The sequence below is a fragment of the Megalobrama amblycephala genome, linkage group LG24, assembly GCF_018812025.1.
Source record: "Megalobrama amblycephala isolate DHTTF-2021 linkage group LG24, ASM1881202v1, whole genome shotgun sequence".
NCBI classification, from domain to species: Eukaryota; Metazoa; Chordata; class Actinopteri; order Cypriniformes; family Xenocyprididae; genus Megalobrama; species Megalobrama amblycephala.
The window spans coordinates 19,534,675-19,551,116 of record NC_063067.1 but is presented as its reverse complement, the minus strand read 5'-3'; the positions used below and the strand labels follow the sequence as shown (position 1 = coordinate 19,551,116).

Sequence of the window (16,442 nt, the reverse complement as noted above, 5' to 3'; positions counted from 1 at the left end):
TGTGTAGCAGAAAGATATAAAAGAGATTGTTGAATAAAGTCATTATTTTTGTATTGTTTTTACACACAAAAGGTATTCTTGTCACTTCATAAAATTAAGATTGAACAACTGTAGTCACATGGACTATTTTAACGATATCTTTATACCTTTCTGGACCTTGAAAGTGGTAATAAAATTGCTGTCTATAAAAGAGTCAAGCGAGCTCAAATTATCTTTATTTGTGTTCCGAAGATGAAGGTCTTATGCTGCGTTCACACCAGACACGACTTGCGCGAATAAATCGCGCTATTCGCACGTAGTTGGATGCTTGAACATTTTGAGTTTACTCGCTTCATTCGCGCGTGAAAATCCCTTCACAACAGACACGAATTCGCGTCATGAGAGGGGCTCTCCCGCTCCTTTATGTGTCCCAGACTCTCCCACTGCTTTCTGCACACTTCCTCTGAATAAACACAACTTGTCAGTGGGGAAAAAATTGTAAATTACAGCGAATAAGCTCAATTGGTCGTCTTTAGTTGGCTTGTAGTCTTAATATATATATATTATCTCTCAAATTGAGTAAAGACCGTTTTTTACAACTTATCAGATTGTCCGACCTCCTCATTCACTTTCTTTCAAACACGATCCTTTTTATTTCTGTTTCTATAAATGTATGAAGATGTATAGCGACGATGATGTTGTCCTCCATTGTTGTTTCGAATTTCTGCCAAGCTCGCTACGTCACGTCACTACTAGAGCAAGCTCCTGATTGGTTAACGCGGCGCGGAAATTCGCCAAAGTTCTGATTTTTCAACTCGCGCGAATCACTCAATTCGCGGCGCTTCATTCGTGCGAATCGCGCCGCAGGATGTCAATTTGCGTCTTTGCATTGACTTAACATGTAAATCACTCGCGCTTACCGCTTCATTCGCGTCCGGTGTGAACGCACCATTATGGGTGTGGAACGATGAGGGTGAGTAATTGACCCTTCGCCGGGAGTTTGATTGACAAGCGATCTAATGCCGCATCCGCCATTTTGTCCGACAAAGCAGCCAGTAGTTAGAAGATTAACCTCAGTGGAGTTAAACTTGAAAAATTGTATATATTGACGTCTCTACGCGTTTGAAACAACATTTATTCTCATGTTCATTCATGTTTATTTGACGCTATAAATGGACTAGTAGGAAGAGATGATCGGTTTACGAGCCTCTTGACCTGAGGCGTTACAGCAATCTGTCACGACCATGGTCACGACATATTAAAGAGCCACAAAATGGTTTTTATTGTTTGAATTTCTTTAATAACTACACGGTTTGAAAGCTGGGACTTTGTTTAATATCATAAGTAACCTGCTTTGTCTTGTCTGTCGACGTGTTGTCAGTGTCCTCTTTGCTCTGCGATCATGTATTTTTCACTGTGTGTGGCATGACAGCGCCACGGCTTGTCGGACAAAGCAACAGTAACTAAGGGGGGCGGGTCTTTGCGAAGGGTCAATTAATGACAGAATTTTCATTTTTAGGTGAACTAACCCTTTAAAAGAATCACCACTGAACCACATACAGGTTGTCATTTCAGCTAGTAACTCTCTCACCATACAATAAACTTTGGGTTTTGTCTCTGGCTAAATGCAATGATCAAAATAATCTCAAAGACTCAAAGCGTAGACCTCACATGCAGCTGTTCCAGTGACATTATATAGAGGAGAGAGGCTTAAAATACCTCCATATCCTCTAAATGTCCTCCAGGGTCAGATGATGTTGAGGTAGACAAACACAGCAGTAGTTTGAGATTCAGTCATTCAGTCAGTGTTCTGTTAGCATGAATTAAGATTCACATTCAAAGGGGAGGAGGGATGTTTATACAGGTGAGAGACGATTTCAGCTGTGAAACTAACATGAATGATCAGTTTAAAATAACCAAAAGACACAGAAAGAAATGCCTCCTGTAAATAAAGCCGTACGGAGCAACACCTGTGATAATGCTACATACGAGAAGGCAGGAAACATCTGTGGAGATCTGAATAATCACAAAGTGAGCAAACAAATAGCTACCGTCTACACAGCCCTCAGGACCACACAAATCCTATCAGTGTAATTACCTTTCATCTCAAAAGGGCACTAGAGAGGAACAATCCATATTCCTGTCCTAATTTCTCATTTTCATGCAAAAGCATGCTCACACACACATTGAGTGCTCAAGAGAAGGGCAAGTTATTTGCAGGCATTAAGACTTCAAAAGGCCATCACTTCTCATTCTCTGGTGGTATGCACTACATGCCAACACAAGAATAATAAAGACCCCTGGATCACAGAAACAGCCACAATAAGGCAAATTGGTGGTGGGGGGGGGGGGGGGATATTATACCACAGACCACCTCTCTGTCCTTTGAAGAAATAAATTCAGTTCATTATTTTTGTTACAGAGTTTGCTTTGTCCACTCAGGAGACCTTATGCCATTTTGATGTCTTAGGTCTGTTTCCACATGCAAGCAGTGCTGCTGCATCTCTACTTTGAAGATAAAGCAATTTCTGTGTTAATACATCACCATTTCCTTTAATAATGGCCATAAATTATAAAATGGATAAGCTACTCAGAACTATTAAAAACGTGTTAGGCATAACAAGTAATTTACACAAGAATGGCAGCACATTTCCATTTCCATTCCAAATGTTTTTTAAACCACACGTATAGCAAAAGATAGCCTTTTTTGCAATAGCAAGAAAGCAATAGAGTGGAAGTGGTAGAGTGAACAAGACGTTCATTGGCAATAAGAATCGAAAACAATAAAAAACACAAAAGATAAATAAATATATTAAATTATATTAAATATTACATTTAAATAAAATTACTTTAAATTTTAATATTTCATTTAAATAAAATTGAACTGTCCCCACATCTCTCCAAGCATGGCTGCATTTTTCCACTTCGTTTTCTCATTCTGTGCAAATGAAGACAGACGTGAACGATGTAAACTATGTAAAACATCCGCTTTAAGGATTAGTTCACTTTAGAATTCAAATTTCCTAATAATTTACTCACCCCCATGTCATCCAAGATGTTTGTCATTCTTTCTTCAGTCGAAAAGAAATTAAGGTTTTTGAAGGAAACATTCCAGGATTTTTCTCCATATAGTGGACTTCAATAAGGTTCAACGGATTCAAGGTCCAATTTGCAGTTTAAATGCAGCTTCAAAGGGCTCTACATGATCCCAGCCAAGAAATAAGGGTCTTATCTAGCAAAACGATTGTCATTTTCTAAAAATAATAAAAAAATTATATACTTTTTAACGACAAATGCTCGTCTTGCACTAGATCTGCGATGCGCCACACATTACGTAATCACATTGGAAAGGTCACGTGTGACGTAGGTGGAAGTACCACAGTAGGACTTCAAAATCGTCCAACATCGTCAATTTTACCTTTTTTTTTTTTTGCAAAGGCCATTTGCATGTTCTATGTATGTTCGCTTTGTAAACACTTGCTTGGTACTTCCACTTACGTCGCGCGTGACCTTTCCAACATGATTACGTAATGTGTGGCAAATCGCAGAGCAGTGCAAGACGAGCATTTGTGGTTATTTGCTAGATAAGACCCTTATTCCTCATCTGGAATTGTGTAGAGCCCATTGCAGTGAAACTGCAATTTGGACCTTCAACCCATTGAACCCTGTTGAAGTCACCAATATGAAGAAAAATCTTGGAATGTTTTTCGACTGCAGAAAGAAAGACAAACATCTTCAATGACATGGGGGGTGAGTAAATTATCAGAAAATTTGAACAGGTCAGTGATTTTCAGACAGTGTGTGCCTGGCTTTAAGCACTGGAAATCACCTTCCCACCCCTATAATGTTTTATAATGCTCTATCTCTTTATCGGCTCCACAGCTGCTTTTCTCCTAATCCAGATCACTTTTATTCATTCAGTAAAGCTCCTTCAAGTTCCTGTCACAACCAAGAGCGACTGGAAATCTTTATCCTCCACACTTGTTAATGATGGGCACGAATACAATCTAACATTCTGCGTTCATTTGTCAGTTAATTATTCATGTCCATTCCCCTCATAGCATAATAATTCTTTCATTTCCTGTTGCCGCATAAACTGAGAAACTGCAGAAGATTACTGCAAATCAGACTGAAAATTTCAAAGCCCACTCTGTTTGACAATAACAGTACTTGGGAGATGAGATATCAGATCATGGCACAGAAAAACACCTCCCAGGCTGCTTCAATGGGCCTGATCGGGCCATCAGCTGCCATGTGGATTTCAGCTGGAGGGACTATATGTAATGTTGGCATGGGTCACGCTGACCACATATCTCCAGGGGGCATAAATACCAGGAATGTGGCTTCTCTGATGCGAGCCAATTAAGTTGCATAAACAGGAATGCATGACTGGCTGGCATAAAATTGAGGAAATGCCTCTTGGGATTGTGGATGACACTGAATGAAACCACTTTCTCATTCTGCAGCATTCTACACTGAATATATCTGTGAAAATAAAATGAAAAATGACATTGCTAGAAGCCACTTTTGGTGATCTCAGACCCACACTTGGTGATGTCACTCCACATTTCAGACGGGTTTCTAGCAAGTCACTCTCATTTCCATGTCATCGCTTGTCATTATGACTCCACAGACAGAAACACAGTGCTGGAATGGTGGAATATTCCACCACATCACAAGCAGTGACTGGTGAAGTGCTGGTGAAACAAACAGCAGCCCTCCTCATATTCCCGTTGACAGGAAGGCTGATAAAGGGGTTAAGCGTGTGAGATGGTTTCTGCAGGGAGAGGTTTGAGATTTGCTTTAATATTCCAAGCAGAAGCTCCTATCTTGGGCTCCGCCGCACCCATCCCCCCCATGCATGGGCAGCTGGGGGTGTGTGAGCAGATTCGGTAATGATTCCAGAGGGGAGGTGTATGAATGCACCAAAAAAAAAAAAAAAACTTTTGATGTGCTTCACATTGAATGGAATAATGTGGGGAGCAACTGAATCTGTAAGGTATTACTTAAAATGAAACTGCGGACATAGATGTATGCAAACTCTTGGAGTGGTTACTTTAAATGATGTTTTACTTCATAAATGTTAAAATTAATTACTTGTTGGCAGCCTACAGGTTGACTGAAATGTCGCTAGTCCTGTTGAATTCCTCTCAGTGTGGTGGTAATATCTCTTACTACTGCAAAAAATGAATTCTTAATGAGTTTAATTAGTCTTTTTTGACTTGTTTTCAAGAAAAAAAATATACATATCCTTAAAAACAAGATAAACATCATATATCAACAATGCATAAGCCATTACAGGGATAGTTGACCCAAAAATGACAATTCTGTCAACATTTACCCACCATTATGACTTTCTTTTTACAAGATATTCTGTAAAATGCCAGTGGGTATTTTATATTAATTTATTTAAATGTATTTAAATTTATTTTGTTTTATTTTAATTTAATTTATTTTTTTCTTATTTTATTTTATGCACATTAAAAAGTTAATGTCAATGGGGTCAATTTTGTCATTATATGGACAAAAACATTTTTTCTTCCAAAATCTTAATTTGTGTTCCACAGAAGAAGGAAATTTTCACAGAAGAAACTGTGAGTAAATGACAAATTTCATTTTTTATCTCTTTAAAAGGAACACTAAACTTTTTTCCAGTTCATTTTCCAACTCCCCTAGAGTTAATCAGTTGAGTTTTACCGTTTTTGAATCCATTCATTCGATCTCCAGGTCTCTCACTTTTAGCATAGCTTAGCATAGTTCATTGAATCTGATTAGACCGTTAGCATCTCGCTCAAAAATGACCAAAGAGTTTCAACATTCTTCCCATTTAAAACTTGACTCTTCTGTAGTTACATCGTGTACTACAACCAATGGAAAATGAAAAGTTGCGATTTTCTATGGCTATGAACTACACTCTCATTCCGGCATAATAATCAAGGAACTTTGCTGCCGTACCATGGGTGCAGCAGGCGCAATGATATTACGCACCGCCTGTGACCGCCTGCTTGCACAGGGAGCATGCCTTGCAACCATGGAGACATTTGTGAGAGGCACTGTGTAATATCATTGCGCCTGCTGCACCCGTGGTACGGCAACAAAGTTCCTTGATTATTACGCCGGAATGAGAGTATAGTTCCTAGCCATATGGGCCTAGAAAATCGCAACTTTTCATTTTCCGTCGGTCTTAGTACACAATGTAACTACAGAAGAGTCAAGTTTTAAATAGGTAAAATATCGAAACTCTTTGGTCATTTTTGAGCGAGATGCTAACGGTCTAATCAGATTCAATGAACTATGCTAAGCTATGCTAAAAGTGGTACCGCCAGACCCGGAGATCAGCTGAATGGAATCAAAAACGGTAAAACTCAACGGTTTCACTCTAGGGGAGTTGAAAAATTAGCCTATTTTCAAAAAAAGGGGAGTGTTCCTTTAAGATTTGATTTATATTTTGTCTTATTGCACTGGCAGATTCAAGGATTTTTACATATTTTATCTGGAAAAACAGACAAATGTACACATTAAGAATGTGAATGTGACTTTTTTGCACTATACAACAGGAATCTTTTTGACAGCACAGCATGATTAAACATCTCGCATCTCTGCAAATTAACAAAACTTGTCCTGAAAATGAACAGCTTCCTCAGCCACACTAGAATTTGAGTGTTGCCAACAGAGAAAGAGTTTTATTTGCTTCTCTGAGGCAGGTTGAAACATGCAAACAACACACGTTCAATTACACAAGGCCGCCTAATAAAAAAAGCAGGTTTGAAGGGAAGATAAAACGAGGATGGGAGAGAAAATGCATTCTGCTCCTGTCAAATCTGTGTAACAGCCACTAGAGATGATTACCACTGAAAAATGTATTTCTTATTCAAACATTGTATGAAACTTTGGGAAAAGGACTGAGGGTGTTTACATTAAAAAAATTGCATGAATGTTGTTTGGTGACTAAGCAACGAGCCCGAGGCCCTCAGAGAGATGAACAGACTTGAACAGAATGTTAAAGCAGCTGTGGTAGTTTTATAGGTGTATGTCAGCAGCAATAGTGCAAGTAAAGTTATATGACCAGAGCTGCTGCTTGTGACAGACCGCTCATAAGATGCAAACATTTTAAAGGAAACCACATTAAAGCATCCTCCCCATTTCACAAAGCTGATATAACCTCTGTCTACTCCATAAACAACTAAAATCAACCAACGGAGAATGAAACAGATTTACCTCACACTGCACAGCTGAAGAAAAAGGGGAGACACTACAGCACACTTACTGAAAAAGTATAAGTGCTGAAAGTAAAGAAAATTATCATTTTTAGTTATGAATGATCTAATAAAATGAGACATTTGATCCTTTGTCATGACTCAGAAGAGTAAGTAAAGACAAGATTAATACAAAAAAAGTTGCCATATTAACAATCCAACAACACAGTATGAGTCTCAAAACAATTGCTGCTTCATAATGCCACACAGCATCATGACAGGAGGACTAATGTAAGTCAGCTTGTGAGTCAGTAATGATACACTCCCTCACCCTTCCTCCGCTCGCACATTAACACAATGTGTGGAAATTGCACCATTGCGGTCAATCAAGGCCGCACTCAGACAATGGCTTTAAGCACAATTTCACAGATGTACGACAAAAAAAAATTCCTTCATCTGGTCCGGATGTATGACGGCAGTGCAAAGTTATGGTTATGAAATTCATGGCAGATCCAATGACTTTCTGCTCAGAGATGATTTAAGCCCTGAAATTTGTTCAATGTTGAAGACGTGTTTGCTTGTTCAACTATTTGGCATCTGTTAAAGTGAAATACTATTTGATCCAAAAGTCAAAGGCCACTAATAGGAATTTTCTATGCAGTAATACACTTCTTTTTTTTCCACAAAATATTACAAACTAGCTTACTAGGTTAGTGACAAATGTCTAAACCAGGGGTCACCAAACAGCAGAATGTTATTGGTTCCATAGAGGCTGAGAAGACATAATGACAATGCATTATGCATTGCACCATTTTAGCTCCAAACGCACTTCAATTTATATTCTTTGTTTGAGATAACTCTGCTTTGGCCCCAGTATCCTTTTTTGACTATTTAGGATTTTTTTCTTTTACAAAGTACTACTGCTGCCCACATGGAAATGTGTAACTATTTCAAAAAAGTATTTCCTGGACCTCTGCTGGGATTATAAATATGGAGGCTGGACCTCTTGGAGCTCTTGGTTTAAGCAAAAGTGCAGAATATTAAATATTTATTAGTCACATTGTTAGAACATTTTAAATTCTTCAAAATTCAAAAAAAAAAATTAGAATTTAAATCAGTATTTTCAGTGTGGTCTAAGACTTTAGGACTCAAATGCATGCGAGCGCGGGTTGGCAGAAAAGGTGTGGGGGTGAAAAACAGGAAAAACGGAGGAGGACATGACAGGTTAGCCTGAATATGTGGGAGGCCAAGAAGCGTCATGCCTTGGAACAGATAAGACTGAAAAAGATGAGCATGAGCCACAAGTCCACTGGTCAGGAAAGCATACAGCTGAGAAAAGCCTATCATCGGCACAGAAACCTCACCGACACAAGGCAAACTATGCTGGCTAACTTTAGACCCTTCACAAATTATTTTGTCTGTTTGAGAAGGGGAAAATATTCACATTTTCCTTCCTTCTGCTGTTTCCTTCCATTGTTTGCTTGCTGTCTTGAGCAACACTTGACCATGACTTTAACTATGCTCCACCATTTCAGTCAATCTTACACCTTTGCAACCAATTTATAACATTAAAAATGGTATAAATGCCAGCAGCACCTCTACTGAGGTCTCTAGACTGGCCTAGGAGTCTTGAGCTCAGCCAAAAGATGAAGAAGCCCTTGAGCTTCATATCAGCCGTGTAGAACACTCAGCCAGTGTTGCTCGCGGCTCGAATTTAAGGCTAAATGGTCTCCTGGTACCATCTGATCCCTTTGAGGTGGCCTCTTCTATGGACTCATCAATGATTGATGTGGTATGAATTAAACATAAACTGAAGGACAGAGAGAAAACACTCAGCCACACACACACACATACACATGGCCTCTGAGGAAGGAACATATAAGAAACTCAGATGCTCTTTCTTTAGAAGTAAAAACAAAATTAGGGATACACCGACATTAAAATTCCAGTTGTTATTGTCATGTAATAACAGATATAAAAACACAAAAATCTTTACTAAACAAATAATAAAACTACCAATTAAAATGAATTATTGAAAATGGGTTAATTTTGAGATCTACTAAATATAAATGTAAACGCAGAGATGCTAAAACTTTGCTGTCTGCTTGAGCATCCTGACCAGCCTGACGTACTGTAGTGAAACCAAACATTTGTAATAGAATACAAATTTTCAGGTGTCCAGTCCTCTTGCTGAGTCACAACACAGACAGCACACCACAGATTTAAGATAGTAATTGAATCAATTAGACTTGGACTCGGTTCAAAGCTGCAGGCTTTGGCAGCTTTAACAAACTCACACTACGTTAAATTAATCAGTAAGAGACATCTGATGCTAACCCGGTCACTAATGCCAATTCACACTGATTAGGAAGCACAAGGAGAACTACATTTTCATATTAGGTAATCCACTCTACTTCAATTGCAAGCCCAAAATAAACAAACGTAGAGAGTGCGCATAGCAACATAAAGCTCTATGATTAAAATCATCTCCAAAAGAGCATTATAATGGCATGAAGGAGTCAAACGGTGATCCTTCAGGCAAGCTAACACACTAAATGAGGTGGACAGTGGGTGATGGGGGGAAGCTGGGAAATCAGAGTCAGACGACATCTGTGCTGCAGGCAAAGAGGATTACACACACCAAGTTCAAAGCTCTAAATGTTTAAAGAGTTTGCACAATTTCTAGCTCAATGGAGGAGATACCTATAGCATCTGAATCAGCTTCTGGTGACGTGAAGTCGCACAGATACATACTGAAGTGTCATGCACTCTTAAAACAATAACAGCGTACTCGTTCACACTTAACTTCTTATATGATGCAGGGGTTGTATTCCTGAAACGTCCTATCTTAAAGTTGGCATAAAATGGAAGTCGCAATCATCTTTTCTTCCCTATTGTGATGTCCAAATGAAACGGCTTCTCGAACAGGAAAAAATGCGGAGCGGGTCTTGATTTTGTTCTTGATTTTGGGACTTGATTAGATCGTTGTTTGCTAATGCTGTGATCTCATGTGAAAGACAGGTTGTAAACAGTATACACATCATCAGAGAAGAAAAGAGATGTCGCTGCAAGAGGGAGGATAAGTTATTTTGATTTAAGATTATGAGTGCACATGACTTTAAAAATAATGTGCACAGATAAATCATACATAATAAATACAGCAACAGACTTTAAAAAAAATAATAGTCCATTTTGATTTCATAGTGACTTAATCTGACAAGGAGATCTGACAATGGTTTAAATGAGACTAACTGAAATGCTTATGGTGACTAAACAGATAAGATTCTGAGTTAGGATGATCCGCAAAGGAGTCGTGTTACACAAAGCTACTCTATATTCCTATGTTATCTAGTAGCCATGGTAATTTTGTTAGAATCATGTCTGTATTTTATGGCTTCTGATCCTCACCTGTCCTGAAAGCTCAGGTCTCAGCAACCTTTTTTAGATCCTCATTATTTCTCTCCAGCAAACACAAGATTAACAGTCACACACACCTGCAAACACTTTTAACCTGGCTTTAGCAGCTTAAATAAACCTTGGGAGTCTTGATGGAAAGTAAAAGTATACCACCAATACGATTAATGAAATCACTGTGGTTGCCCACAAACAGAAGCATCTAGTGGTATCAAAACTTCCTCATGATGGATAGTCTCAATTTCCTCCTGTTGTGGTAACTGTGATAAATGGCTTCAGTTAAAATCCACTTTTTCCATGAGAGTCCCATTTAATCAAAATGCCAACTACGTAATTATAATAAGCAAATGCTAGTAATAGAACAGAACCTAGAGAGCTGCCTAAATAACAGTAATTGTTTTTACCTGAAATGTTCTTAACCCGTTATCGTGTTCCATATTTCACACTGTAGATTTGAAAGGCATTAGTTATCGTTCTAATTTGCATATTTATCAGGTCAATAACACTGATTGGACAAGAACAACCGCTAGCTATTCAAATCCAATCTGGTTGTATTTTGACGTCTTCAAGTAAAGTCATAGCGCTTTGAACAATACTAATTGCTTCACATTAATAAACGGGGAAATAATAGTGTTAAAGTTATAAATAAAAACATCAGTTAAGAAACGAAAGCTGCTATACAGAAGTGACTTGAAACATTGAAACTACACACACAGCGCGTGAAAGTTTCTGAGACTGGCCAAAGTCTATGAATATTTAATCAGGTCGCTCGTGATTGGTTGTCTGTTGCTAAACAACACATCGTAACATTCGAGCACAAGCAGTGCTAAAAACAACGCTAATCCTCTTTCAAAATTACAAACACGAAACGTTGCTTAACGCTGGCTTAAAAAACAAATTTTACCAGGGTTTTACAAAATAACCCTAGTGATAATTGTAGAGTGACAAACTGTTGTTGGTAGCTCACTAGGTTTTAGCAACTGGGTTAACAAACTAACCTGGCTTTACGGTCTTCAGACGGAGGGGTTCGCGAAAGTGTCGGATGACGGCGAGGGTGTCTCGGTTTGTCAGTCCGCTGACAGGCGTGCCGTTCACCTCCAGAAGCACATCTCCGGGACCAGGTAGCCTGCCGACATGGCACACTAACGCGTCCGACAACACCTGTCCCAGGTGCGGGAACTCTCCGTGCTCGGCTCCCCCGCTTATCTCCAGTGCGGCGCTGAGCTCCCCGGCGTTACCCCACGAAACGGCGCATTCCTGCACTTTACTGGACCAATGTTTCTTCTTTTTCAGTGTCTTGGACATGATTAATCCCTTTCGTAAACGAGTCTCTTAAAACAGGTTATTTCCTTATGCAAACGCGTTTAAAGCGCAGTAAAGCACAGCGGCTTCATTCCCATGTCTTGGTGAAAAAGATTAAAAAAAAAAAGGTTTCAAAACTTCAGAGTCGGCATTGCTCGGTTCTTAAAATATATTCCCTGTATGGTTCAGTCAAAATTCACGTATTGAGACCCGAGCTCAAATGAAGGTAAAAGGGCTCTTCATTGCCTTAAAATCTATGCTCACTGCTCACCAAGAAGTGTCGCCAAATATCGTCTTCACGATCCAAACAAGCGCTTTTTAGGAGAAAAAGACACGGAAATAGCAATAAACTACCACCCGAAGCAGGACAGCCTTTATCCAGGCAAATAAAAAAAAAAAATACAGCCTCAAATCGCTTGGTAATACCGGCTGATGAATGAAACGCCGTAGAAAACACTCACATCCGTGTGTAATCCCTCGCGATCTAGGGCGACTGTTGTTAACTTGGGTTTCGCGCACCTGTTCCAATGACATCAGCTACCGGCGCGTTCACGGGAAACGACGAACAACAATATACCTGGATCGGGAATACGCGACTAACTAGGTCCACTGTCCGACGACCTTTGATTTATGTAGAAACGCCCTCTTGTGTGGGTTGTTGTTGTCTGTGTAGAGCTGTCATCGCCCGTCGGTGATTAATTGTAGGCGCAGATTTGCAACTTTGTAGATTTTCACCTTGTTACTTGCGCCAAACGAGAGCAGCGACTGTCAGTGGCGCGCACCGACACCAATGCAGAGTGGACGAGAGCGGGGCAGCCAATGAGAGCGAGAGGGCGGGCTTTCCCATACTATTTCACAATGCTAAACTTAAAAAAACTCTCTCTCTGCCGTGCTTCTAGGGCTAAAAGGTGTTGACTCTGTTGAGGAAAAATTTACTTGCTGAGTCTTGAAATGCCTGATGAAATGTATTTTGAAGATAGTAAGTGGTAAAATGTAAACCAAGGGTTTTCAACCCCCATCCAGAAGATTAACCAATCCAAACAAAGTTTTAAAAAAAGGGGAAAAAAGCAAGCATTTTCTTGGTAAAACTTTATAACATTTTCATAATAATAATAACAATAATTTATTTGTACAGCATCTTTCATTACAAAAATGCACCTTAAAATGCTCCAAATAGGCTACTTCAAATGAAAAATATTAACAAAACATTAAAGATGAACCCCACTTTATGGAATAAGATAATACGAATAAAAATATACAGTTAATATACATACAGTGCATAACAAAAGATGGAAATTAAAACTAAGAACATTAACATTATATAATGCTTATGATCATACATTAAAAAAATTGTGATTTAAATTTAGAAGTGTCATAAAATAGAACTTGAATATCAACCTATTTAAATGGGACTCCCTTTAGATGCCCTACAGGTGTTCACTGAACCCTGTTTGAAAACCATGGATGTAAAAGAAAATAGAACAACTTCATAATATATTGGTCTGTTATTATGGGTTCATGTGTTGAACAGCTGTGCATATAAACCTTGTAATTTCACACCACCTGTTACACACATTTTTGCACATTATCATGTTTTTTCTATGATGCTGCTTTATAATATAAACATGTAATTTCTTTCTTGCATTAATAGTAGTTTTACAAAGACAATACAGTTAAACAATATTATATAACAGTCTTATCAGGGGTTAAAATCAGGTTTAATCCAAGCTTCTAGGATTGATGCTGTATTATAGTGCCACCTTCTGTTGTAGTATAGAATTGCACCCTGTAAAAAAAGAGTAGGGGAAGATGGGAAAGGTGCACCCGTTAAAGGTGTAGTTCACCCAAACATGAAAATTCTGTCATCATTTAATCACCCTCAAGTTGTTCCAAACCTGTATATGAATTTCTTTCTTCTGCTGAACACAAAAGCAGATATTTTGAAGAATGTCAGTAAACAAACAGTTGACTTACATAGTTTTACATAGTTTCCATACTATTGAAGTCAGTGGGGTCCATCAATTGTTTGGTTACTTGCATTCTTCAGAATCTACTTTTGTGTTCAGAAGAAGAAAGAAATTCATATACAGGTTTGGAACAACTTGAGGGTGAGTAAATGACAGAATTTTTCATTTTTGGGAGAACTATCTCTTTAAGAAGTTTTACTTTTTAAATATTTTTAGATATATGTTTAGCATGTGTAGGATGATGATGCATCAGCCAGTGTGTTATTAAGGGGAATAAATTGAATAATTTTACAATAATGATTTTTTTGTGTATTATGACAACTAAGTTAGCAAGAAAAAATAACTACTGAAGATAGAAGCCCCTCTAAGCTTTACAGAATGTGTAAATAACTTTTAATATCATTCTTATTAATATAATAAGATTATATTAATATAATAAGTATATATATATATATACACACACACACACACACACACAAACCCGATTCTAAAAAAAGTTGTGAAAATTGTGAATAAAAACAGAAAGCAATGATGTGGAAGTTTCAAATTTCAATATTTTATTCAGAATACAACATAGATGACATATCAAATGTTTAAACTGAGAAAATGTATCATTTTAAGGGAAAAATAAGTTGATTTTAAATTTCATGGCATCAACACATCTCAAAAAGTTGGGACAAGGCCATGTTTACCACTGTGTGGCATCCCCTCTTCTTTTTATAACAGTCTGCAAACGTCTGGGGACTGAGGAGACAAGTTGCTCAAGTTTAGGAATAGGAATGTTGTCCCATTCTTGTCTAATACAGGCTTCTAGTTGCTCAACTGTCTTAGGTCTTCTTTGTCGCATCTTCCTCTTTATGATGCGCCAAATGTTTTCTATGGGTGAAAGATCTGGACTGCAGGCTGGCCATTTCAGTACCTGGATCCTTCTTCTATGCAGCCATGATGTTGTAATTGAAGCAGTATGTGGTCTGGCATTGTCATGTTGGAAAATGCAAGGTCTTCCCTGAAAGAGACGACGTCTGGATGGGAGCATATGTTGTTCTAGAACTTGGATATACTTTTCAGCGTTGATGGTGCCTTTCCAGATGTGTAAGCTGCCCATGCCACACGCACTCATGCAACCCCATACCATCAGAGATGCAAGCTTCTGAACTGAGCGCTGATAACAACTTGGGTTGTCCTTGTCCTCTTTAGTCCGGATGACATGGCATCCCAGTTTTCCAAAAAGAACTTCAAATTTTGATTCGTCTGACCACAGAACAGTTTTCCACTTTACCACAGTCCATTTTAAATGAGCCTTGGCCCAGAGAAAACGCCTGCGCTTCTGGATCATGTTTAGATATGGCTTCTTTTTTGACCTATAGAGTTTTAGCCGGCAACGGCGAATGGCACAGTGGATTGTGTTCACCAACAATGTTTTCTGGAAGTATTCCTGAGCCCATGTTGTGATTTCCATTACAGTAGCATTCCTGTACGTGATGCAGTGCCTTCTAAAGGCCCGAAGATCACGGGCATCCAGTATGGTTTTCTGGCCTTGACCCTTACGCACAGAGATTGTTCCAGATTCTCTGAATCTTTGGATGATATTATGCACTGTAGATGATTTTCTGGCCTTGACCCTTACGCACAGAGATTGTTCCAGATTCTCTGAATCTTTGGATAATATTATGCACTGTAGATGATGATAACTTCAAACTCTTTGCAATTTTTCTCTGAGAAACTCCTTTCTGATATTGCTCCACTATTTTTCACCGCAGCATTGGGGGAATTGGTGATCCTTTGCCCATCTTGACTTCTGAGAGACACTGCCACTCTGAGAGGCTCTTTTTATACCCAATCATGTTGCCAATTGACCTAATAAGTTGCAAATTGGTCCACCAGCTGTTCCTTATATGTACATTTAACTTATTGCTACCTGTCCCAACTTTTTTGGAATGTGTAGCTCTCATGAAATCCAAAATGAGTCTTTCCCCAACCCTCCCAATTACATGGCTTGGGACTCTCACACACTCTTAATACGGACAATTTAGCATCTCCAGTTGACATATACTGCATGTTTTTGAATTGTGGGGGAAACTAGAGGACCTGGAGGAAACCCATGCAGACACAGAGAGAACATGCAAACTCAGAACGCACAGCAAGGCCTCCTGGCTCAGTGCTGTGAGGTGACAGTGCACCCAAATAAAGGCCACTGAGCCACTGTGTTGCCAAAATAAAGGTATATGAATATCTAAATATTTAATTGCCCATATTTTAATTAAAGATATGTCATAATAGCATATGATACATAACACAAAATACAACAAATTCACTCAATTAGCCTATAATGTATGTTTAAATTAATAGCAAAGATGTCTGAAATGTACAGTATCTCACAGAAGTACACCCCTCACATTTTTGTAAATATTTTATTATATATTTTCATGTGACAACCCTGAAGAAATGACACTTTGCTACAATGTAAAGTAGTGAGTGTACAGCTTATATAACAGTGTAAATTTGCTGTCCCCTCAAAATAACTCAACACACAGCCATTAATGTCTAAACCACTGGCCACAAAAGTGAGTACACCCCTAAGTGA

The 16,442-nt window shown here is 38.6% G+C and overlaps 1 protein-coding gene across 2 annotated transcripts in view; it reads right to left on the bottom strand.

The window, feature by feature from the left end:
- Positions 1-13,764, bottom strand: part of magi3a (membrane associated guanylate kinase, WW and PDZ domain containing 3a) — a 178,459-nt gene extending 164,695 nt beyond the window's left edge. Inside the window, exon 1 of one of the 2 annotated variants that reach the window (XM_048177380.1) lies at positions 11,588-13,764. In XM_048177380.1, the coding sequence (XP_048033337.1) occupies positions 11,588-11,894 (307 nt within the window). In that variant the 5' untranslated portion in view covers positions 11,895-13,764. The remainder of the gene's footprint in view (positions 1-11,587) is intronic. The other variant, XM_048177379.1, reaches the window with a different exon arrangement.
- Between the last annotated feature and the right edge of the window lie 2,678 nt (positions 13,765-16,442).